Source organism: Balaenoptera ricei, chromosome 4 (genome assembly GCF_028023285.1).
Source record: "Balaenoptera ricei isolate mBalRic1 chromosome 4, mBalRic1.hap2, whole genome shotgun sequence".
NCBI lineage: Eukaryota > Metazoa > Chordata > Mammalia > Artiodactyla > Balaenopteridae > Balaenoptera > Balaenoptera ricei.
In genome coordinates, this window is record NC_082642.1 from 85,246,731 (window position 1) to 85,273,846 (window position 27,116).

Sequence of the window (27,116 nt, forward strand, 5' to 3'; positions counted from 1 at the left end):
ATATAGCTTATAGGCAATAGAAGAATCTATAATTCATACATGTTCAATATCATGGTAAAAATATCCTGGAAACAGAATGTAATAATGTGTCAATTCCAGATGTCCAAAGAAAATACAAATTCAAAACAAAACACACACCAGAGAATTATCCAGAGTTTAAGGTATTTAGGGTATTACATCGATTTGTAAGTTCAATTTTCCAAAACCCTTTTCTTTAAGGTAATAATTTTATTTCATCTTTATGATAGTTATGTCTTCATTACAATTAGCCCTCTATTAATAACAACACAGTTTATTTTAATGCTTGTGGAGTCTTGATTTATTTTTTCCTCTGCTTTTAGGTGTGCTAATCTTTGTGCATGTGCATTTTTCTACCACATTGCAACAGACAAGCTTTGATTCGATTTTCTTATCCTACACAAAGGAAGATTTTGAGTGCAGAATCTTAGCCACTGGGTCTTGGGTTGCCATTTTATTTTCCTCTCCTTGGGTGGATTTATTGGAAGGAAATGGGTAACGGGCAAGAGGAGGAAAGGAAGGGATGAGAGAGGGATGAAGGGGAGAGTTCTCAGCTATGTTGAATCTTGATTCACAACTTTGCCTCCATTCATGGTTGGTGTTCCGGAACTTTTCCTCGAACGCCCCTGTTTTTCTCCAATCTCATGTAGCGATGGCTCTCTGTACATACACACTGGAAGGCAAAAATCACATTAATTACTCGTTACAATAGTGGACATAAATTTGGCCTCAATAAACAGCTCAATTTTGACTTTATAATATTGTTCACTCTCATCACTAGCTCTTCCTCCTATTGTGAAAACGAGTTTTAACTTAAAACATTTAATGGATACACATAATTCTCTTCTAGTTCTATCAGTCACAACCTTTTAAGTCTTCCCAAACGGCAGACACATGTGTAGTTTCTGTTCCTGTATAGATAAGGCTTAAGTTTTTACTGTCTACTAACCTATATAATAGGATTTTCATCTAGAGTTAGAGGAGACATTGGGAGTATAACATTTAAAGGGTAGAAAGAGATATTTTGTTTTTTAGCCTTTAGCCTGCAATCTTGTTCGGGTAGGGAAAAAATTCTTATTTACATGATCCTAATCTTTACCCTACTGCGAGAAATATGACATTGTTTTATCAAATTGAAATATTTATTGCCAACTTTCAGGGTATTCATCGATAGTTATTCATCAATAGGAAATGTGATTACGCAACCGTGAGATTTCAGTTCACATCTATATAAACACTTCCTTTTATCTCTATTGTTTTGTCTGGCTCTAAAGCTCAGTCATCTGTGAATTATCGTGGCTCTTTCTAGCTTATTGCATAGAAAGAAAAATGTTTTTCAATTCACAAAGATAAGATAGGATCTATTAGCATATTGAGTCCATTAAAACAGATTCATTTTACTGTTGTGAGACAAATGTGACTGTATATGAGCATATGAAATATTTACTTAAATATCAGGAGGTATTTTTATCCTTGACTTAGGAACAAACAGTTGCGTACTCCCATCTATTGAACAATCACTACAATACCTTGGTAATCTGAATGTTATTTCCAATCAAATTGCTTCCGCCGATGGGCTTTGCCCTGGAACTGGAGACCCGAGCATGGCCATGAATAAATAGATGTCGCGTGGTGGTTAAGAGCACCAATCTGGGAGCCACACTGCCTGGTCTACATCCTTAGCCACTTTCTAGCTCTGTCTAATGGACACACAGTAAGCATCCAAAGATGTATAAGAAGAATGAATGAGCTGATCTCTTCATGAACATTTTGAATAAAAGATTTCAGAGAACATACTGATAAATTGTTGTGGTTGAAGGTATATTCTAAATACAAAACTAGATTAAGAGAGTTAAGATACAAGTAAGCTTCTCCTCAGACTAGTTCAGTGATGAAGAGATAGGTCTCTTCCAACATCTCAGTAGTAGGGCTTCTTAAATGTCCATGTGCATCTCAATCACCTAGGGGTATTGTTAAAATGAAGACTCTGATTCAGAAGGTCTATAGTGGGCTTGAGGTTCTGCATTTTTAGTAAGTGCCCAGGTGATGCTGATGCTGGCAAAACCTTAACCACACTGTGGCCAGTACAAAATATATATATAAAGCATGTTTGTTAAGTACATTGTGCACAATTATTATACATATATATTTTTAAATGAGATTTTAAAATATTTCAGTTATTGCACTGAATGGTCCCTCCAATATCCTCAAAGGACTAACTGCCTTTGGCCTCACTAGCAAAGTATACAGAGGAAACTAGAAAGAATTGATCCTGTAATTTTCAGATGGTGCCAGTAGGTAATTCAAGCTTCTACCTTTCTTTTACAAAAGACAGAAGATCCTTAAGATTCTATTGAAATCTTGAAATTCCTCATGCCTAATGTCTGTTACCTATATTTCTGTTATACACAAGTATTAAAATCCCCCAAATTAAAAAATATGTTTATATGTGCAAAATATAGCCATGTATTTATAACTGGTTAGTGCACAGGGGAACTCAGAAGTAATGAAGTGATTCAGTTGGAAAGTTATTCATATGATGCCATAAAGCAGTTTTTCCCTACTCTGTCATCTAATCAGCTGTGAAAATCCCCAGACCTGACTACCGACTGCTAAATCAGTCTCAAAGAATGAAAAAAAATATTTAAAAATACACACAATAGATTTTGACACGCGAATTTCTTAAACTTCAACTTACAGGCACTTGAAGAATATTACTCTTTAATTTCCATTAAATAATATAGTTTATAGTTTTTGTATCTGAATTTCTTACAGTTGCAATTTCTTTTTTGTTTCCTTGTATCATAGAGTCTACTCAAGACATTTGTTTTTAACTTTTATCTTTTTTTTTTGGGCTATTTCTCACTTACACATAAAATACTTAAGCTATGACAACACAAAATGTTGCCATTATAATTATCATTGTAGATAGCTTTTCTAATAACTTAACCCTGCTGACCATCCTAGTATCAAGTCCCTGTAGAGTTTTCCAAACTGGCATCTAAAATTTTTCAGTATTTCAAAAAGAACAAAACTCACTAGTGTCATAGCAAAATGTGCAACTTGCTCTTCTTCTAGGACAACTCAATCACTAATTTTCCAATATTTCCATTAAATGGAGTAATAAAATTCCAGGTTTTGAAAAATATATCTTATTATATATCATAGCTGGAAAATTAAGAGTAATTAAACCAATAGATTCAATTTAATTTCTTGGGCTTTAATTTTCATTGTTATTTACAGACTCTCAGATGCCAGTAATACTACCTAACTTAAGAAGCTGACAAATCAAGGGGTATGAAACTCAATCAAGTTTTAGAATTAAAATGTAATTAAGAGACCATGATCCAATTAGAAAGCAAAGAAAGAAAGGACAAAACACTTCTCTTCAGGAGTGTAACCTCCTTTGATAGTTGTATTAACACTCCATAACTGTGCTATTCTGTCTGAATGGTACATAATAAAATGATGACACAACATACAAGAAGAAAACAAGAAGGCATAAGTGTTCTATAAAGTGCATTATAAGCTCAAAACGTAAACCCAAATCACTGTGATGTACACAATAACCACGATCATAACCTCTTAAATAAACCTTTAATCCCATCAATAAATCTATTTCAGAATTTTCAAAGCCATTTTATTTATTTATTTTTTATAGGCAAATTGTCTTTTAATGAATTGTACCAACAGACAGAATTTTACATTTAACCCTAACTGGGGCTTGGACTTCTTCCCAGGCACTGAATGATCCCAGAGAGACTAGATTGTAGCATAGAACCCGCGCTGGCATTTGATTGTGAAGATTTTCCTGGATGCTGCTGGGGAGTGCCCAAACCTGCCCAAATGGAAATTCAAAGCCATTGTAAACTGACCAACTCATTTGATAATTACAATAACCAGGTGAATAAAGTAGGTGAGAAATTCTTATCCCCATTTTTTAAACATAAAAGAAACTAAGCAACTTCCCTTAAGTCAGATGATGAGTAGTAGCAGAGCCAGATGGGAGTATAGGATTTCGAGGTCCCAGTCAAAAGTTTTTAATAAAAGCAGAAAAACAATTCATCAAATAAATGGTATAGATGACTGTCATATACCAACGTTTAAGTTATTTCTGTATATTAATGTAGATCCAAGTTGGCTTCACCTCTACCAAATATTACTAATGTCATCCAAAAATGGTAATGAAAACAAATTCGGGATGCCTATTATAAAAATAAATAATTAAATAACAAGTGTTGGCAAGTAGGTGGAGAAACTGGAACCACTGTACATTGCTGGCAGGAATTTAAAATGGACAGCCACCGTGAAAAACAATATGGTGAGCTCCTCAAAAAATCAAGCATAGAATTACCATATGATCCAGAAAATCCACCTCTGGATATACACCCAAGAGAAATAAAAGCAGGGACGTGAACAGGTATTTGTACACCCGTGTTCAAGGCAGCATTACTTACAATAGCCAAAAGGTGGAAGTACACTTGGTTGGTTGAACAAATGAACAGATACACAAAATGTGTTATATACATACAACGAAATATTGTTCAACCTTAAAAAAGAAGAAAGTCCTGACACAAGCATGGATGAACCTTGAGGAACTAAGGCTTTGTGAAATAAGCTAGGCACAAAAGGACAAATATTTTATGATTCCATTTATGTGAGATACCTAGAGTAGTCAATAATACAGACAGAAAGTAGAATGGTGGTTGCGGGACACTGAGGGAAGGGAGGATGGGAGTAAATACTTAATGGGTGCAGCGTTTCAGTTGGGGAAGATGTAAAAGTTTTGGGGAAGGATGGTGGTGATGGCTGCACAACACAGGAATGTACTTAATGGCACTGAAATGTACTTTTTTTTTTTTTAAATTGGAGTATAATTGTTTCTCCCTTTGGGATTCCAATTAGGTAAGTATTATATCTTCTCACTCCTTCTTCTGTATGTCTTGAACTCTGTGATATTTTCTATCTCCTCTGCCCTTTTGTCTACATTCCCAAGAATTTCTGTTTTTTAGATCGCAGTTCTTTATTTTTTTATTGGAGTATAATTGCTTTACAACGTTGTGTTAGTTTCTGCTGTACAATGAAGTGAATCAGCTATAAGTATACATATATCCTCTTCCTTTTGGACCTCCCCCTCATCCCACCCATCTAGGTCATCACAGAGGACGGAGCTGAGCTCCCTGTGCTCTACCGCAGGTTCCCACTAGCTATCTATTTTACACACAGTAGTGTATTAATGTCAAACCTAATCTCCCAATTTATCCCACTCTCCCCTTCCCCTACTGTGTCCACACATACGTTCTCTATGCTTGCGTCTCTATTCCTGCCCTGCAAATAGGTTCACTTGTACCATTTTTCTAGATTCCACATATATGTCTTAATATAAATATTTGTTTTCCTCTTTCTGACTTACTTCACTCTGTATGACAGACTCTAGGTCCATCATTGCAGCATTATTTACAATAGCCAGGACATGGAAACAACCTATATGTCCATCAACAGATGAATGGATAAAGAAGATGTGGTACATATATACAATGGAATATTACTCAGCCATAAATAGGAACAAAATTGGGTCCTTTGTAGAGATGTGGATGGACTGAGAAATGTACTGTTAAATTGGTTAAAATGGTAGATTTTATGTTGTGTATATTTTATACAACATAATTAACAATTATACATAATTTTTTAAAAATCACACACACAGAAACAAACACCCTGAGTGTAAGCTGTAAACAAAGAAGTGATTATTAAAGCCAGAGATGTCCTATTTTCATGGGAAGAGCCAAAAATTCCCCAATAGTCAACAATATTAGTCTTAGGACTGTACTGCAAAAGAGAGAATTGAGATATACTGAGGGTACAGGGTTGGTGAGAGGATAGGAAAATCTGATGAGAACATCCTAGGACTGTGCTACCTAATACAGTATCCATTTTGCCATATGTGATCATTGAGCACTTAAAATGTGGTTAGTCCTAATTCAGATGTGCTACAAGTATAAAATAAGTACTGAATTTTAAAGATCACACAAAAATTAAATATCTCAGTAATAATGCTTCATATTGATTACATATTGAAATGACATTTTGAATATACTGGGTTGAATACATTATTAAAATTTATTTCATATGTTTGTTTTTATTTTTTAAATATGATTACCAGAAAAGTTTAAATTACATATGTAGCTTGTATTATATTTCTATTACACAGTGCTGTCTTAGAAGTTTGCTGTTCTCTGGAAAAGAAGTGTCTTGATTAGAGTCAAAGCTATGAATTACTATATGATGGGGAGGGGAGTTGAGGAAACTTCCTGAACTGATTGGACCTGACCTCCATAGGCAAACTTAGGAGAGACAGAGTATCTTAGATTTCTTTGATGGAATGAACTGGTTCACAAAACATTTATTGGCCCTTTTAACTTGGCTTAACTATTAAAAATATTGTATCATTTTGATTCTATTACTGTCTTTTCATTTCTTTCTCTCCTCAAATTCCAGTTACTCTTTTGCTGACTAATATCCAGAGATGAATTTGTTTCACCATTAATTTGTTCATTTATTTTATGAACAGGTACAAATTACTTTGTACAAGGCGCTCTGCTAGATTCTGCAGCGATTGCAAGAAATGCTCTCTTGATTCCTGCCCTCAGGGTGCTCAAGGCTAAGAAAGAGAGCACAGGCATTCACACAAATCACAGGGTAGAAAGGGCCATAGCAGAGTTTAATGGAAATGAGTATATAAAATAGTTCTTTGATGTTGATTTAGCCTTGAAGGATGCAGAGGATTTAGAGAAATGGATGAGCTACTAAATACGAATGAAGGGATGAAGCGCAGGTTGTATAAGAGAAACAGTGACCAGTTGAAGGATGGGGTAAAACCGAGAGGTGGCGAGGGATGAGAGTGACAGGGCCAGCTTGAATCAGACCTCCTGAATCCAGGCCAGAGGATTTAAGCCATGATCCTGATACATATCAGCCTTGATTTGTTAGTGAATGAACAGTTAATAATATGTCCATCAAGTATATGAGTATATAGGGAAAAATCTATTTATTCAATCTCTTTATCTAGAAAAATGTCTAAATATGTTTACATGACATTCATACAGCCAGTCAGGGTAGTCAAGAAAAATCAAACTGAATCTTACTGCATAGATTACATAAGAAATGGTTGGCAGCGTTTCAAATTTTTATGAGTTGTTCTGATGCCTTGCAAACACCGTCTTAATTTCTTAGGAACAAACCTAGCTGGGTGCCATGATGTTTGAGACCAGCTGCTTATCTCCTATACAGTTGGCTTTCTGTATCTGTGCGTTCTACATCCTCAGAGTCAACCAACTGCAGATTGGAAAATATTCAATTAAAAAATTCCAGAAAGTTCCAAAAAGCAAAACTTGAATTTGCCCTGCTCTGGCAACTATTTACATAGCATTTACATTGTATTAGGTATTATAAATAATTTAGAGATGATTTAAAGTATACAGGAGGATGTGTAGGTTATATGCAAATACTATGCCATTTTATATAAGGGACTTGAGCATCTGCAGATTTTAGTATCCACAGGGATTCCTGGAACGAATCCCCTGCAAATACTGAGGGATGACTCTTCTCAACATCTAACACATTTCAAATACCATGACTCTGACTGCAATTGAAAAGTGGGGCTCTCTTTGTTAAGCTAACTAACATGTTGAGAATGGTTATCCTTTTGTTTTGGGGGAAGCGTAATTTAGCTTAGCACTTAAGACGACTAAACAAACAACAAATGATAAATCAAGAATTACTAATCCCACATATGAGACTCCTGTATACTGTACAGTAAAAATTAATTGCAATATTTTTACAGCTACCAGTACTAGAATTTGGAGTTCTGGTATTAATTTCCAATCATATACTACTAAGCAATTCTGAGAAACCTTTAAGAAACATTTCCAGGAAACTGTCGAGGTTCTGATCTTCAACAATTATATAAATTCTACAGCTCCTAAATTGTGCTTCTCAAATTATTACTATCCCATACAAGATTAAGTTTTTTTTCTTCCCATTAATAAGTTCCTTATTAGTAATTGCAAAGAACCCTAGTCTCTTGGTTTGCAGTAGTTCAAAGGACTAAAATGGTACTTAAGAAGGGGCTTTTCTATCACTTTCTTTTACTATAAGCTATTATTTCATTAGAAAATAGAGTTTTTAGTCAATGCTTTAGAAGTTTTAAAAAATCCTTGAATATTTTCTTCCCAAGTGCTCTGTTTTATGCATTCTGGAGCACTATAGCTATGAGAGCAAAATTTGATATTCTAGTTATTTTGATGACGAGTAATTTCCAAATTGAGAATAAAGTGAAAAAACAAACAAAAACTCCAACTCCCTCTCGTTCTTGTCCTCCCAGCTCCCCAGACCTGTTTCACAGAAACTCAGATTCAGTGCCACTGCAGATTTAACAACTGGAAACCAATCCAGTGAGGGGAACTTGGGATATAACTACCTATTTCTCATTCAGGACCTTGTGGGCTCCACTTGTGATACAGGCTTTATTTTCAGTGGGCATGATTTAACGGCCGGCTGTTGGTATGGAACTAGTTTCTAACTGTGTTTCTTTCTGCTTTAATTTTATACTATCTTTCCAACAAAGTTTCAATATCCAAATTTCAAGAATGTTCAGTGTCCTGATAATGCAATACTTGCGTGATTCACAACGTTACATCTCTTTCATTTGGCTCTTCTGGATTGTCCTGGTCATATTTTTTGCCCTCTTTCCTCTTTAAAGTATGAAAAAATATACTTGCTCTTTTTTTCAGCCCACAGAATGTTTTTGAGATAAATATTCTTCTTCTTCTAACATATGTGGTATCATAATAGTTTTGGATAAATGGTAAAAAGGAGATAATGCTCTGAAAAGGGAAGTATTGCGGTATGGCTCTTTAGATCTCTTTCTTCAAATCAGTTTTCTATTTTTCCTCTATTCTGATATATGTTTCAATTTCTTCCTCTTCTTCCCCCTCCCCCTCTCCTCCTCTTCTTCCTTCTCTTCTTTTTCTTCTGAATGTTTCTTTTTATTCATGTTTTGACTTTTCTTGATTTATAGTATATTGAAGCAGAGGGATTTATCCCAGCTTTCAGAATAAGAATGAGGCAGAGATTTCATGAGAGAATATTCTTCCTCATTTGCAGACACAAGGACAAGCGCGGATTTCTAATAACATAGCCAACGTTATGTATTACCTTAAGACATAGCATCTGCTAGGAATCCCCAGTTCACCCCTTTAATGTGAACGGAACACACTCGTATGATGGACCCTAGTCACTTAGTGACTTGGCATAGTGAAGGCTGTCATTTTCACAGCTGCCTGAGATGCAGTGGTCCATTTTTCTGTAGAAAGCCCTGCAATCCTGTTATCAAATAAAATGCTACACTTGGTCATAACAAGACCATAAGCTACCAACCTTGTAATAATATATGGTATTTGCTCAACTTATTTTTTGCTTTACTTTTAAATGTAAGATTGTGCCATTAGAAAAGAAAAGGACCAAATACATATCACTGGGCTTTGAAGTCTTATTAAAAATAAATCCATCTTCTCTTGGTAAGATTAGTTATGGGTCTTTCCAGGGCAGGCTTTCCACTTAATATTTTTCTATTATATTCTTTCACTGGTACCTCTGCTGCAAATGCAGTTATCAGAATAGGCAGGCATCCCTTGCCATTATAATAACTCAGATTCCCTGTTTGCAACTTTTAATGTTCAACAATCAGTTTTATGTTAGTTATCATAAATTTCTCTTGGAAAACTTAAATGAAAATAATGCCTTTCTTAAAAGTATGAAAAAGTGACATCTTAGGGGTTGCTGTTATTTATAAATCAAACAACAATAATAAAGCAGGTTTCAGGTACCATCCCGGGGTATTCTCCTTCTAAGTAGCCACTGTCCTCTTAATCATAGCTAATATTAACTGAGCACTTACTAAACATCTGCACTTTATATACAGTAAGTTTATTTTAAATGACCCTAAAAGGTGGATACTTTAATTGACCTCTTTCACAGTTAAGGAAACTGAAGAGCAAAAAGGGTAGTTTGTTCAAAGTAGTGCACTGACACAGGCAAAATCTGCATTCAAATTCATGTGTGATTAGCTGCAGGGCTCCTGCCCTAAGGTTATAGTCAAATAGTTTAAAGAGTTTGGAGAAAAACAACACTTAATTGCTTGGCCTCAGTCAAAGTCTTGACCCCAAACCTCTGGGGTGCTCAGCACTTTGTAGAGTCCTACTACATTTTTATACCCAATTTCCTCTCTCATTCTTCCCAAGTGACTATTCCATACTTCTCCTCCCTCCTCAAACTTTGAAAACTGCCTCAGACCCTCCTCAGACTCAGGTAATAGGCTTGCCTTCTTTTCTTTTCTCTTCTTGTCTTTTCTTCTCTTTTTCTCCCTCTCCCTTTATCCTTCCCTCCTTTCTTCCCTCCCTTCCTTCCTTTTCATCAATAAACTACCATGCTTTGTATTTCCCTTAGAAAAGAAATGCAGAAGAGAAAGTTTTCATATTTCCACCACAAAAGTTACCAAGCCTCACACATCTGCTCATACATGTTCTGGCTCCCTGCTTGTTAAAATGCTTGAACTCTTCCTGTTTCTATTTAAATCTAGCCCTCCCCTTGACATGTGTGTCCTTGATCCCATCCCCGCTGGTCAGTGTTATTCAGTGACCCTCTCTCCTATAATACCAAGTTTCACTTCTCTCCCATCAGTCTATGAATACGTTGTAACAGTTTTAAACAAATAAACCTCACATGCAACCACCACGTTTCTCTCCACCTTGTGCCCCATTTCTCTACCTCCCTTTTATAACAGGACTCCTCAGAAGTGTCATTTAATATTACTTTCTTCTTTTCTTTACCTCCTGTTATAACTTGAATCTACTCCAATTAGACTTAGTCCCCACTACCTCACTGAAATCACTCCTGTCAAGTCACTATTGAACGTATGTTCCAATCCCAATGGTCATTCTCATTCACCAGCTTGCTGGACGCTCTAGCAGTATTTGGTAACGGTAACAGTTCTTGTCTTAGTTTTGCTTCTTTCTAGCTGAATGGACCTGGGTGAGTTATGTAACCTCTCTTAAACTCAGTTTCCTCATGTTTAAAATTGGAAATTTTAATCTGCATCCTTCCAAATGTCAGTGACTATCAAATGATACTCCTGTTAAGGAAGAATGTTGAAAATAACAACAAATCATCCAAATGTAAAGTAGTACAACTGCTACTAATGATTACTTTTATATTACTGCTGGATTCTTGTAACTCATTTAAAAATTGAAAATTCTGATAGTTATGGAAGAACTAGGTGTAAATCTTTAAGTGTCAACATTACTCTGGAATGGAGAGCTGGAAAACTTGAGTGGAGGGCAATTGTAGTTGTTGCTGACAGATTCTGTTTTCCAAATGGAGGCAAGATAACTACAGTTTCTAATAAAACTCATAAATGACACTTTATAAAGAACCTTCATGCTAGTTGAGACACAGATGGAGAGAACAAACGTATGGACACCAAGGGGGGAAAACCGCAGTGGGTGGGGATGGTGGTGTGATGAATTGGGCGATTGGGATTGACATGCATATACTGATGTGTATAAAATTGATGACTAATAAGAACCTGCAGTATAAAAACAAACAAACAAACAAACAAAAATAACTAATACTAAACTTTCTTTGGGTTATTTGTATGGACATATGTCAATATAAATGTTTCAGACATTACATGAAATTTCTAAAAATCTTATATGTTCTGGTATAATGTTATAAGTCATAATTCTAGTTATTACTTTAAAATGTATATCTCAGAAATAACTAAATTTCCTTGTCAATTGAAAAAAATAAAAATAAAAAATAAAACAAAACAAAACAAAAAAAAGAAACTTCATGCTCTATCAGTTTCCATCAAAGAAGAATGAAATATGACTAATATTTTTATAACTACCAACTTAATCAAATTTTCCTTGGCCTGCTGTAATTTCCAAGTGGAAAGGTTAGATTGCTCTGTTAGTTAATGGACCATTAAAGAAATTTAATTGTCTTAATAGCAGATCATGGAAGGGTGTGGGAAATTAACAGGAAGCAATTTCACACTTTAATTAATGTCACATAGAATCCCTTTTGGAACTGTAGCAGAACCTTATGTGCTGGTTCAGATGCAATGTATTGTCAAAAGGATGCACCCAGTATGCCGTAAATATTTACTATAAAGAGTTAAGAGACATTGTGAACGAAAAGATCTATGTCTTCATTTAGAAAGAGATCAGAAGCAGTATTCGTGTGCAAGAGATAGATATAGAAGAAGAATATGTCAGGGAGAGGTAGGAGGGCTTTATTAGAGACTAAATTCAAAGCCAGGAAAAAGGTGCTTTGAATGAGTTAACTGGTTTGGGGAAAGAAGGTGTCACAGGCTGGCAGAGATCCCAAACTCAAAAGGTGGAGAGAGAGATGCTGCTATTATCTTTTCTGTAATAGAAACATTCAAGAGCATCAAAAGTATGTTTTTACTCCATCTTTCTGTTTTTGTCTTTTAGTATGGTTGGGTCCAAAAGAGGATTTTGGAAAACAAACCGTCTAGTTCTCTTTCAAGTTAACTGAAATAAAAACATCAAAATAATTTGCCATTAGTATCTTCCTGATAGGAGTTTTACAAAATCAAGACTCGTGATTTATTCACTTCTTTGGTGTTTTAGTACATAGGTTTTGAAGAGATTATTATTTTCCCTCCAAATTCAATTTTCATTGTCTCTAATACTTTATTCAATACCACGCCTCACAGCCTTTCTCTAGTACATAACACAGTAACACAATGTCCAATTTCCAAGGGAAAATGAAAAAGGCTCTTTGCATTGATCTGACAGATTTGAGAGATCCAACTTTCTTACAACACCAATCTTCATATTATTCCTGTGAAATAGATGGAATTTATAATCAACTGCATCTCCAGAGATTAGCCAGGTTGAAGTAAAAAATTATTTTCACAAAATTACTTAGCAAATCATTGGTAAAATATTTATTAGAAGAATTAGACATTTGTTTATCCTTGACTAATTGATTACTATCAAGTTACTCTTTCTTAGTGATCAATGTGGTATAATAGTTGGTATTATCTCCCCTAACTCTGTATAGTAATTTAACCCAGCACTAAAGTACAACCATCCTAATAGCAGTAGGAAAGGTAATTAAATATATTAATGTGTTTAATATATTTAATTCCATGGTGTCAGAGTGACAATTTACTCTATATTAGATTAGCCTTAGTCCAATATATAGATCATACTAATTTGAATACATTTAAATAATGGCCTATGGCCAGACTGGATCAAAATGAGCGTTGAAACACCAAATTCAGTTTAGAACACTGAGTCTCAAACCTGGTTGCCATCAAAATAACTTGGACGATAAAATCAGAATCCTTTGGAGATTTGATCTGAGAATTGGTAGCTTTTAAAACCACTCCAGATGGTTTTGATACTGATGTTTGGGAACCAATGATCTACATTATATACTGCTGGGACTTCAATTAGTTTCTATTAGCTTAAAGCAACAGTTCTAACAGACAGAAAGGGTAATCTGTAACTGTCCTAAAGGTGTGTGAGTATATGTGCATGTTGTGTTAGTCTTATCTTCCTACTAGAAAATAAATTGGTAGAAACTGGTTAAGTGTTCCTTTAGTCCAAGTTTAATATTTCTGTAGCAATGGCTCGCAATTGATATTTACTAATTTCACTTTGGAAATGTATTTCTCACTCCAGGATTAAGTTCTTGAAGCTTAAATCTTGGAAAGAGCACACATTCTTTTCAGGGGGAAGGAACTCGATTCTGAATATCCAACCACTTGCAAGAGCTGAGCAATGAACTCCTTGAAGGAGGAGGGAGGAGAAAAGGCAGAGATTGTTTCTTGTTCTTTGTCAGAGTGTATTTGGTTCATGTATCTGAAGTTAAAGGGGGAGGTCACCATCCAGACAATTAAATCTGGGGGAGTTACTTACCTGTGGTGTGAACAATGCTCTGAAAGGACAAAACTGGGAATGGTGAAGCCTGCACTGTTGTCTTAAATTCCAGGGGAGGGTAAGTAAAGTTTGATGTGCAATGTACGTGGCAATGGGTTTAAATATCAAGTCCATCCATCTGTCTGAATAGATGCCCTTGCAACCCCTTATTAACACCACCTACGTTCTAAACACAGGATGGAGGGTGAAGGGAAAGGGGCTGGTGGGTTATTATTATCATGCAACCTGTGCATGACTTAAAGGTCCTCACACTGACGGAGCTTAATTTTGGGAATCCTGACATTCAAAATGATATCGCCATCAGGACTGGGAAAAAGGCAGAGCTATTTGAAAAACAAAAACAAAACGAGAGTGGCACTCAAAGCTGGACATAGCCAAGGTCGCTAACAATTGCAGAGCCGCAGAACCAGCCCTGGACAGCAGGTTTCTAGATTTGGTTGGTGAGACAATAAAACTTTGTATGATTAAGCTGCTCTTAACATGGGTTTTGTGTTGTACACAACCAAACCTAATTCTAACATATACAACTGGGAATGTCTGGTTTTCTTTTCCCACATTTGTACTGAAATGCAGCAAATATGAAGAATTAAGGCAGCTCTCAAACTCGGAACACGGTAATTGTATACATTTCTCTTAGAAATATGTACATGATCATACAGACCCAAGAAGAAGCTTGATTAGCCAAAATGCAGACAGAAGTCATGATCAGGAGGGTAGGTTACAGGTGTTTCTTCTTTTTGCGGGTGGGGGGGAGGGATTTAGTATGAAATGCATTATTCATAAAAGGAATAAACAAAACACATGGATTTTTTACTTTTCCTTTATACTCTCCTGAATTTTCCAAACATTGTTAATGAGCATGCACTACTTTTATTACAACAACAAAAAAATCAACTTAAATGCACAAATAAAAATGGTGCAATAGTTTTAATAGTTTACTCACTCTGCACCTGGAGTGTTTTTGTCTACCTAATCCCCACCTCTCATCTCAAATGTTCTGAACCTGACCTAGCCCTGAAGGTATGTTTCAGTATCAACTTTCCAATATCTTCCTTTTGGTGGAAGTGCTGGCTCTTTCTATAAATCCCAATATCATTTCCGGCAACATTTAGTCCATCACTTTTTACATTATACTACTGCCATTAGTAAACATACTTCATATCTCCAAGGATATTATAAAGTTTCCTGGAGAATATAGTTCTTCTTTGTCTTTATACTTACCTATGTCTTCATTTGTTCATTCGCTTGTTCACTTATTCAGTTGACAATGATTATTGAATATCTCTCTATGATATGTCATGTATTGTACAAGATACAAGGAGATATGAGAAAAATAAAACATTCTGTCATTTAACAAGTGATCTAATTATGGATAAGAAGAGACAGAGTGGTAAATAGGTGAATTTAATACAATGTGATAATTTCTAGAAGAGAGAACAAGATACAATAATAAGGTGACAGAATATTTAATTCTACTTGAAGAAAGTCAGGGAGGCCGTCATAGAAGTACTAACTCTTGAATTAATTCTTTACAAGGACTGACAGGCATTCTCCAGACACATGAATGGAAATTTTGAGGACAGAAGGGCAAAAAAAAAACCTACATAAAGCTCAAAATAGTAAAAATGTATTACAAGTAGTAAAAATGCAGAACAGAAGAAAGTTCTGTTTTGTGTGGTTAAAAGCACAGGGTGTGAGGGGATGCTTGAGAAAGACTAGGAGCTTTGAATGTCACATTTCCCCCCCAGTGCTTTGAACATAGTATTGATTTAACAGATGTTTGCTGACTGTTACAGTCATAGGTAATCTGCAGCAGGCACTGTGTCCCTACACTGGTGGACTTGACCATACCTTATAGATATTTAGGAGACAGTAAGCCTGGCTAAATCACAGAATAGCAATGCACTGCCTCAATTTTCTCATTTCTTTGGACGAGGAAGCTGAACTAATGTCTTAAGTGATTATAATGTGACTTTTAGAGAAGAGTGTTATGTTGGTAAATGTCCACTCCACTGCTGCTTTCTTAGCCTGTATTAAAAAGCTTGACTGAAAAAAAAAAAAAAAAAAAAAAGCTTGACTGAATACAGTAAATGTGGTCACCTCAATGGGAGATTCTCATCCTGCTTAGGGAACAAGTTGCCAAAAATGGGTTTCTTCAGCATAAAATTATTTATTCCATTGATCAATTGAAATAAATGAACACTATATTAACTGATCAAGGGAGGAGAAGTTACAGGCTCAGTTGAGAGGGATAAAATTTTAAAACTGTAATATTTATTAGCACAGTAAATAGAATATTATTTTCTTTCCTTAAAAAATACAAATAAAAATTAATACATTATATTATGAGATTTGTTCACAAAGATGTAGCAATTAGGATATAAACATATTTCTAAAAGACTTGTGAAAACTTTAAAGCATTATAATAGTATTATTGGTTTTTTCAAGAGTGTATCCTGAGAAATTAAATTATTGTGTTCAATAAAAAAGGAAATTACATTCCAAATGGTCGCTACCACTATTTTTCCACTTTCAAGAACTTGCTAGCCTCTATATTCAAGCAGTGTTTTCTAAGTGTCAAGTATTTTTAATGGAATTTTATTTTTTGATAGGAAGAGGTACTATTGTGTTTTCTGAATCTTTGTTCTGATCTGTTGCATGACAAACAATCTACTGAGTGAAAGGTCAAGGAGCGGAACTGGCATCAACACACAGGTCAGGGTCTAAAGAAAAGAAGCTTGTCTTGTACCTTCAATAGGTTTTGGTACAAAATGTGATGAGGGCTTGGTTTTCTTCACTCTGTTCCCCTTCATAATTTGACCTTCCTTATTGAGTCCCAGAAACCATGCTCGGCCTGATTCTTGCTGACGGTACAGTGTGGAAGAATAGATCACATAGTAGTTTTCAAACACAGATTCCTTAAATTTGCATTCTGGAGTGAAAACATCCTGCAGAAAAAAAAAAAAAAAAAAAAAGGAAGATACAAAAGAGAGAAAGGATTTAATAATGAATCAGCAAATATTTAAATCCAATGAGCCTGAAACATAGGTCCTCTGTTAAGAAAAAATGAGAAATACTTGCATGTAATTTCTATTAGCATTTGGTTTAAAGATTTATCATACGAAATCAAGAAACGAGATTTCCCTTCTAAACAACCTTACTCCACAGAATACAACTGTCAGACTTGAATCATTTCTTTGGTTAATATCACTCAAGACTGTGCCCATGTCCAAGCTCTGATCTCAGTATAATGTTTTGAAAATTTAAGAGAATAGCCATTATGCATTTTTGTGGCCCTTAACATGTAAAATGTAACCGTGGGAATCAAAATATAACACAATCACAGCACACACAGGCTCAGCAGACATTTTTGAAGGGACTACCCTATATGTTCACAAATCTATGAAATACTCAAAGCTTGTTCCATAAAATCACTAGTATACTACCTCTTTGCTTAACGTCAGTAACTTTCCTGTTAATTTCTTTGAAACATTTTTTTTTTACTTAGTAATCAAAATTTCAGGTAAAAATATCAGGAAAAAGTAGTAGAAAAATTTTACTACTATACTGTATGATCTCCAGTGAAACATATCAGAGTTTTAGTTCAAGAAGGAACCTTAAAAGTCCTCTAACTCACCTTCACCATTTGATAAGTGAGACAACCAAAAGGTTATATGATTAATACAAAGTTAAACAACAACAGCAAAATTACTGCATCAATGCCAGAATTCACATTTATTGCTTCACAATCACTGACTCTCAAGTTCACCTTTTCTGCCTGAGTCTTGTTCAGTGACTTACAATGAGATTTTATAATCAATATAATAAAATCAAATCCTAACATGTCAAATGAACAAAATGTGTTTCATGGAAAGAAGAAATTCCTCCCCTTCAAAGAAAAGCAGAAGAAAAACAAATGTAATCGCATCTTGTCAGCTACAAGTAAATAAGAATCCTACATGTCAAACATATTCACAATAGTCATTGCCATCTTCACTAAGTGCTAGAAGAATCTCTTCCTTGTAACACTTTCAATGAAAGGCCCCAGTGATTTAATGCAGTTACACCTGGGGTTAAGTTATTGAGGAATATGTGGAACTAAAGCTGTTGAAACCATGTCCTTGGAGGTGATTCTTGCACACTAATCCCCTGGCTTCACTTCTAGGGAGCTACGGTGATGCATCTGTGGGGACGGATGAAGGTCTTCAAGGATAAAGACACTGCCGAAAGGACTCTGTTGATTTTAAATGGTTCAAAAGTTATAGATCCAAAAAAAATGAGACTAAAAAAATATGGGACGGGAGAATGAAAGGTGGTTGCACCCATTAAAATAATAATAATAGTAATAATAATAATATTTCAATAATAATAATTTTATTGATAATAAAAATATGATGTCACAGAATACTCTCAGTTTTAAGTAAACTTAGTGGCTTAAGAACCAGAGAAACAATTGACTATGTGGTACCATTTCACATCTGCTATGATGACCTTATCAAAAAAGATGGACAATAAAAGGTGTTGCTAAGGGTTTAGAGAAACTACAATCCTCATACCTAGCTGGTAAAAATGTAAATAATGCAGCAGCTGTGGGACATAGTTTGGCAATTCCACAAAAGGTTAAACATACAGTTACCATATGATCTAGCAATTCTACTTCTAGGTACATACATATGAGAAATGAAAATATATCTCCACGTGTGAACTTGTACACAAATATTCATAGCAGTATTATTCATAATGTGGAAACAATTCAAACATCTATCAATGGATGAATGGATGAACAAATGTGATATATCCATACAATGAGATATTATTTAGCTATTAAAAAGGATGGAGTACTGATTCATGTGACAACACAGATGAACCTCAAAAACATTATGCTAAGTGGAAGCAGCCAGATACAAAAGGTCACATGTTGCATGATCCAATGTATATGAAATATCCAGAATAGGCAAATCCAGAGACAAAACATAGATTAGTGGCTGCCAAGGGCTGAGGAGATGGGTAAATGGGAAGTGATGGCTTATTTGGAGAGATGAAAGTGTCCTGGGATTAGATTGCACAACTATATGAACAAAACCATTGAAGCATATAGTGTAAAAACATGAATTTTATGGTATATGAATTATTTCTCAATAAAAAATGAAGAATCAGATAAATGAAGTAACTAGAGAAAGTAAGGGGGAAAATGAAACTACTGCATATTCCTTGTCTGGCAACACAAAAATCCTAAATTATGGTCCTGTGTGCTGAACAATGGGCTCTCCTATGACCTTGTCTCAATATTATTAGGACAGAGTTTAACCATTGCCAAGTATAGGAATCAAAGTGATTCTGATTAAATTTATAAGATAATCTAAAAGTTCTGGTTTCCTTCTAGGATTAGGTTAAAAAGACCTAGAAAAAGCTAAAAATTTAGCACAGATTTTATTAGCTATATTTTTTAAAACAAACTAATCCAAATAATCTCAAAGCTTTTGTTTCTAGGTCTAGCTCAATATTAATGAACTCTAGATGCTAAGGGACTCTTCAAAGTTCAATGAATAAATTCTACATATAAGACTTCAGACCTCATAATAGAAGGTGGGAGAAATATATGGGGCAAGGAATTGTGTGTATAAATACATCTTATCATACGTGTAATACCTATTTACTTATAAGTATACCTCACAGAAATATGAAAATTTGTAGATAGAAAGCTGCTTACTGCCCTTATTTAACAAAGTAACAGAAGCCCATGATAGTTAAATAATTGTTTTGTGAGTCATAGTATATTAGAGGCAGATCCAGACCCTGGGCTAGAACCCTGGCCCCTGGCTGCTGGTTCAGTACTTTTTCCAATGCCACACAATGCTTCCTTACTACTTAACCAAGCCTTCTTTTGGTACCAAGCTGTTGATTGGAGGCAAGCCATCATCACAACCATGCCCACCAGGTATAATTACTATGCTGTCTTTTATACATATGAAAATAATATTTTTATTTAATAAATAGTGAACTCCTAGGTTTCCATTTAGTTTCACAATTGTTTAAAGTCTGCTCCTAGAAGAGCGAAAGTCCAGAAAATTGGGCAGGGACTGAAGTCCCAGGAGCGTGAGCCAGGAATAGCATTAGGTAAGGATTGAGCCTTGCAATTCTGAGTTGGTGAATGGGGAGCCCAGATATAGTATCCAGGTGATAATCAGATATAAAAAGCCAAGTGAAATATCCCATTTGATATTTTAAAGGGACTATGCAGAGTCAGAATTCAGAAATTAGGCAATTGATAATACCCGGCCAGGGAAAAACATTTCAGGAGGAAAAAAATGGCAAAAGCTTAGTGCAGGCACTTCTGTGGGGCAGAGCCAACTTCCTAGAAATGGGGAGGAAAACCTTAAGAACACTGAGCCAGCTTGGACAATCATTCTACGTGCAACCTTTACAATATGTTCACAATTTCAATATAAAGTTGGGCATCAAAGAATTTACAATATACTTGCTATTATCACTCTATTTGTGTAATGAGAAATCAAGAGTCCTCCACTTGGAGTAGGAAAATCAGGGTTTTGTTTCTGGATCCATACATATTAGCTGTGTAACTTTAGGTAAGTGGTTAAACTTCTTTGAATTTCATATTTTCAACTGCAAATTAAGTTATTTTAAGGAAAATAAGAGGTTGGATATGAAAGCATGTTGTAAGCTTATAGAATTTTTACAAGAACTCCAATGCATTAAGTTTTTTCTTATAGCAAGAAAAATACAATCAATCATGTAACTAGACATTTAATTCTGTGTTTTTGTCATAGATGATTATATCTGCTCCAGCATCCAGGACCCTATGCCATAAGTTAAGCTTTATCCTACATAGATTGTTCCTACTATAGCTAAAACAACATATACACATACATTTTAAAAATCTTTGGCAAAGACTTGGGCAATCACATATATTCAGAAGAGGTTCTGAGGTTATAAAAATTATGTTCAGAATGATAATAATTCTAAAGTGTAATGGAGATAGGCAGGTTTTGAGCCAAGGTGACAAAACCCTAGACTATCTCAATCCAGGACATATAATGAAAGCAGAGTAAATAACTAGTATAAGGAGGGTTCTTTTCCCTTTTGTAAAACTAACTAGCAGTCATGTTGCATCTAACGAATAGTATTTACTTATATCTATAATCTTGAGTGCTCAGTTCCATGTAGGTACATAGCAAGGCTTATAGAATAAACGTTTGTTGATGAAACAGAAACACACCCACATGCACATCATGTGTGTAAGTATGTGAAATGCTACGTTTATTTTTCACATTTATTACTCTAAAATCTTTCCAAATCTTTAATTTGTTCAACTTAAACTGACCTTCATTTCAGCAGAATATGAATATGACCTTTGATAGTGTTTTGAAATTAATTTTGAGCACTCACATTTTTAGCAGCATTTGCACAACTTGTTGTTGTTGTTCTAGCATTGTACAAGTCATTATATGACCAATTCTTCTCACATTCCAAATGCCTATTCATCCTAGCCTTGTCTTGGAAAGTTGGATCACCCACCCATTTCATTCCAGATGATGAGTGAATAATGGAACACCACTTAAGCTCAAGACCAGCACTCAGGACCCTTTTCAATCTCTCCCCATCCATCTGATTTTAATCTACTCTCTCCAGAATTCTTCTCGCTGATGCCCAACTTCATAGCTTCACACTCTACCTTGATCCCTCTCCCATATTTCTTCCTGTTCTTCTCTCTGCACTTAGACCACTGATAACCTACTCAGGTTCTGGATTCTCCCATCAGTCTCAGGCTCCGCCACTGCACAAGATGAGACACTTCCTTCTTAGCCAGCCTCTAACTGTGCCAGTCTTGGCCCATCCCACCCCTATTTGAATGGCATTCTCCTTTAGATATAAGTATCATGAGGAATAAGGAGACAGAAATTTAGGGAATTTGATGGCTGTATGGATAAAATGTTATATTTCCTTCATGGTTGACTATCACTGCCAACAGTGTTTTCATCACATACTAATTCCTCGACATGCTCACACCTCTTAACCCTCAAACTGTACTTTGTTCAACTGTCCTCTCTAATTCTCTATCCAATAAAATAATGGCAAATGTTTTTCTCAGTTATTGCAGGTTATTGTGAATTTTCCCTCCTTTAGCTTCTCATGGTATTTACTTTTTTTTTTCCCAAAGTGTATTTAATGCACTTTGCCTTGTGTCATGATGGTTTTTCTTGCTCCTGTGCTATACACTGCAAGCTTTTGCTCACAAAGACATGTTCCTCGTCAGTGCTTATTAGGAAGTCCAGCATATTTAGCACTCAATTTATTCTTCTTGAAGTAAATAATAAAAATATTTTAAGGAAACAGCAAAGACTACGTGATAAGATAGAGTTGAGTGACAGTATTGATTCTGTTTATTTAGCTGCATAATTTTGGATGTGCTATTTAATTTTGATATATCTTTGTTTTATCATCTATAAAGTAGGGGCAATAATTTTCACATTTAAAAATTTGGTGAAGGCCTTTAAGATCTGCTCTTCTAGCAAATTTCAAGTATACAATACTGTTAACTATAGTCACATTCTTGTACATTAGCTCTCCAAAACTAATTCATCTTGCATAACTAAAACTTTGTACCCCTTAACCAACATCTCTCCATTTCTCCCTCCCCCCAGGTAACTATCACTCTACTCTCTGCTTCTATGAGTTTGCCTGTTTTAGATTCCAAATATCTAAATTCCACATATTTGTCTTTCTGCATCTGATTTATTTCACTTTGTCTAATACCTGCCATGTTGTAGCAAATGGCAGGATTTCCTTCTTTTTAAGATTGAATTATATATATCTATATATAGATATATGTATATCACTTTTTTTAATCATCTGTTGACTGGTGCTTAGGTTGTTTCCATATCTTGGCTATTGTGAATAATGCTGAAATAAACATTGGAATGCAGACATTTCTTCAAGATCTTGATTTCATTTTTTTGGATATATTCCTAAGTGGGATTTCTGGATCATAAGATAGTGTCTCACCACAAAAAGAAAAAAAGAAAAATGTAACTATGGATGTGTTAATTAGTTTGATTGTGATGAGTATTTCACAGTGTATATGTATATCAAATCATCAAGCTGTACAATTTTTAATTGCCAACTCTACCTCAATAAAGCTGGAAAAATCCATCACGGGTTACATTCAAGTATAGCTAAAATGAGATAATAGATAATGCCAAGTGTTGGAAAGGATGTGGAGCAACTGGACCTCTCATATGTAAATGATGGTAGAACAAATTGGTAAAACCACTCTGAAAAGCTGTTTGGCAGTATTGATAAATATAAGTATATCCTATAATTCAACAATTCTACTTCTGGATTTATACCCAATGAAACCTATCAGGCTATCTATTTATTAATCAATCAATCTATCTATCTCTAACTATCTATCTCCTAAAAGACATGTACAAGAATGGTCATAGTAGCACTATTCAGAAGAACCCCAAAATGGAGACAACTGAAATGACCATCAATAGTAGACTGGATATGTAATGTATTCTGACAATAAGATACTATAGAGCAGTGAGAATAAACAAACTACAACTATAAGCAATAATATGGATGATTCTCACCAACATTATGTGGAAAAAAATAAACCAAACAATAAATACAGCTACATGCTATATTATTTCAATTACATAAAGCTCAAAAGCAGGTAAAACTAATCTACTGTAGAACTCAGGAGAGCAAGCAATAACTTTGTTCAGGGAGGGTAATTAGTAAGATGAAGCAAGGGGAGGACTCTTGGGTGCTGGCAATGATGTATTTCTTGATCTGGTAGCTAGCTACACACGTGTGTTCACTTTATGAAAATTCATTGAGTTCTATACAGTTTGTGCACTTATTTATGTATGTTATATTTGTCACTAAAAAATCCATAGTAGAAGAGTCAAAGCATGTGGTGAAGGTTAAGTAAAATGATAAATATTACTTCTCAAAATCATTGTCCTTCTTTTAAAATCAAGTTTTTCCCATATAATTAGCTAACATATAATGCATGAAAATTTTATACCAATAACAATCATTCATTCATAGGTTGCAGACAAATATTGTTCATGATGAAAATATAACACTTTTGGATCAAATAATTTATTCACAAAAAATATTTCCCATCCTTTCTCCAACTCATTTATTCTACTTGTCATTTTTTATTGCAGTCCATTATATAATGCACATGGTTATATGTTTTATTTATAAATAGTGCTTATAAAACTGCATAATTTAAAACTAACCATTTGTATTTTCCTATAATAATAATAATAATATCAAAACATAAAATGAACAGAATAGAAAAAGAGAATTGCCCACAACACATGAAGAAATACACAATAAATTATTTTCTGGAAAACGATTTGGAGTCTCTACATTTCTGGTTTATTATCCATTAATAATTTTCCAAACTGTCAAAGCGACCTTTGGTAAATCAGTTAACCTCATTGAACCTCAACTTCCTCTATTGTACTACAGACTCATGGGGCTATAGAGATCAAATTACATAAGCTATGTGCAAGCTCTTTTAAGACCTATACAATTATTTGAGATTAATTCTTTTCCATAGAAGACTTTGACATCATAACTTGAAAAGTTTCTACATTTTAAAGTGACAATTGCTTGGAATACATTTTTTGAGAAGTAAAGAATGTTATGTGATTCAATCACAACCACTTTTGCTCCTTCTAGCTTTACGTGTAAAACGTATGCTTTCTAACTCAAGTAGGAATCCACAACTTTTATAATCCTGTATGATTAATAAAATTAAATGGTACCATAATTATGATTCATCTTCATCCAGTTCTTTGTGGATCCCCATTTCCCCTCTCACTGCTCTGGCTATAATAATCCATGGGATGAATGTGCAGTGAATGAATGAATACTCATCACACTGCAGCCACTGGTCTCCTTGCTGTTTCCCAAAAATAACAAGCATAAACCATCTCAAGTCCTACACAATTGATATTCTTTGTTCCTGGAAACCTCTTCAATAGCATATTACCATGGCTTGATCCCTCATTTCTTTCAAGTCACTGCTCAAGCGTGACTATCTCAGAGACCTCCCCTGATTACCTTACATAATTTAGCACCTCCTCCAGTCACGTTCTAATTCTTTACCTTGTTTTCTCATTTTTCATAATCTAACACTACCTGTCTAAGCTTTATGAAGGTAACTACTATAATTGTTATATTCCCCTCGAATTCTCAACAGTTCTTGGAATTAAAAAAATGTCTACTCCAACAAAATAATTTGGTGAAAAGACATCATGAGACCTGGATTTTTATTCTTGTATATCTCTAATTTGTGTTCAAATTGGGATTATCAGTTTCCTTCTTAGGCTCCCTGTTCCCCTAAACGTAAAAGAGAGCTGTTTGTTGAACCAGGAAATCTAAAACATCACTTCGACTTAAGCCTTCGATAGCTTTATCATTCATATTAAACGGTTAAATAATTTCTTGAAATTAAGCAGTCATGATAAAATATTGTTATTTCAAAAACAGTGTTTAACTACCAAAGAGAAGTAGTAGTGATATATTATTATTAAGAAAACAAAATGTAAAATGTAAAAGAAAAGGTAATCAGAGAAAATAAACTTTGTTATTATATAAGTAATTATGACTAATGATTCTCCCTACGAAATGTAAAAATTACGGATTTTTCAAACATATGCTAGTACAAAGAACCCCCTTGTTCTGATTTTTTCCTTTCCAGTTGGAAACCAAAATCTAAACTCTTTTTAATGTACAAATGCATCTTCCCTGTATGCTGTAAACCTTGTTTATTGGGTTGTGCATAAGGACGGAATTAAATACTTGATGATTCTTGCAACACGATTTACATCCAACAACTCCAGAGATACACAGTTCCTTTGGTCTTAACCTTTGGATATTTGGCTGTGAAGCGTCTGGTTCACTAACCTCATTAGTGACTTTTAGATGCACAGAACTTGAAAATCTTTGGAATATTAGCAGTTGCTTTGTTAACTGTGTTGTCAGACATAATGATATTAAATCAAGCAAGAGAACTATTGTTTCCCATCCTGACAAGAGGCAAAGAAAATGCTGAAATACATTATCTCAAATGAAGCATTTTTAAAAAACTTGGTTGCTTTGACTAGAATAAGTCTAATTTTATAACTCAAAAAATCTGTAGATATGGGAATCTTTATATACTTTTGAGATATTTTTTACTGGAAAACTCCTGAGCTAATTTCTCTAAAACTAAAGGTTCTTTGTTAACGCTTTCTTTGCAAAAACTTACAAGGCAACCAGGTAAACATATCATCATAAAATCATGAAAACTGTAGTGTATTGGAAACATAATTTTGGAGGCAGATAGACAAAAATATTCATCTCCCTAATTTTTAAACTTGGACAAGTTACTTAATTTCCCTAAAGCTCAGTTTCTTCACCAGTAAGTTAACACTAATCATACCTTCACTATAAGGTTTTGATTATTAAACAAGACAATGTAGTATGCTAAACACAGTATCTGGCATATTACTTACTTTCTCGTTACAATTTTCAGGTGATATCTGATATCACAAATGAAAATGTGTTCGCCTGAGCAGTAGGTTGAGAAAAGTCACTTTCCTTATGGACTCCGAATCATGTGTCCTGAGTTTCTCTTCCCTGTAACAGGCTAATCAAGGCTATTTTGCTTAAGGCTCAATTTGGTCATCTATTTACAGAGCACACAGATAAATCTGACCATTTCTCTTTTTCTAGTAGAGGATGATTTTGACATCAATTTAAAATAAGTGATGTGATGATATTACCTTCTAATGAGGCATAATACCACAAAGCCATTTGACTTATCCTTTAGCCAGAAGCCTGCAAGTATAGAAGTAAGGTGAGGAGTGGGAATTAGAAGAAGACCAGTGGATGAGGGCATATATCATATTGCAATTCACTGTTATCACAAAAATTATTTCCAGAAGTCTGAATGTTCTAGGGACAGAAAGCAGATATTGGGGGAACAGTCCAATTCTCCAATTAAAAACACCATTAATTCTTATGAAGTGAGCA

The 27,116-nt window shown here is 34.7% G+C and overlaps 1 protein-coding gene across 2 annotated transcripts in view; it reads right to left on the reverse strand.

Annotated features, from left to right (window-relative positions):
- Positions 1–252: 252 nt before the first annotated feature.
- FGF12 (fibroblast growth factor 12) overlaps positions 253–27,116 on the reverse strand; it is a 356,679-nt gene continuing 329,815 nt past the window's right edge. For both annotated transcript variants that reach the window (XM_059922086.1, XM_059922085.1), the window contains exons 4-5: positions 16,804–17,002; positions 253–691 (exon numbers count right to left, since the gene is read on the reverse strand). In XM_059922086.1, coding sequence (XP_059778069.1) covers positions 573–691; positions 16,804–17,002 — 318 coding nt within the window. In that variant the 3' untranslated portion in view covers positions 253–572. The remainder of the gene's footprint in view (positions 692–16,803; positions 17,003–27,116) is intronic.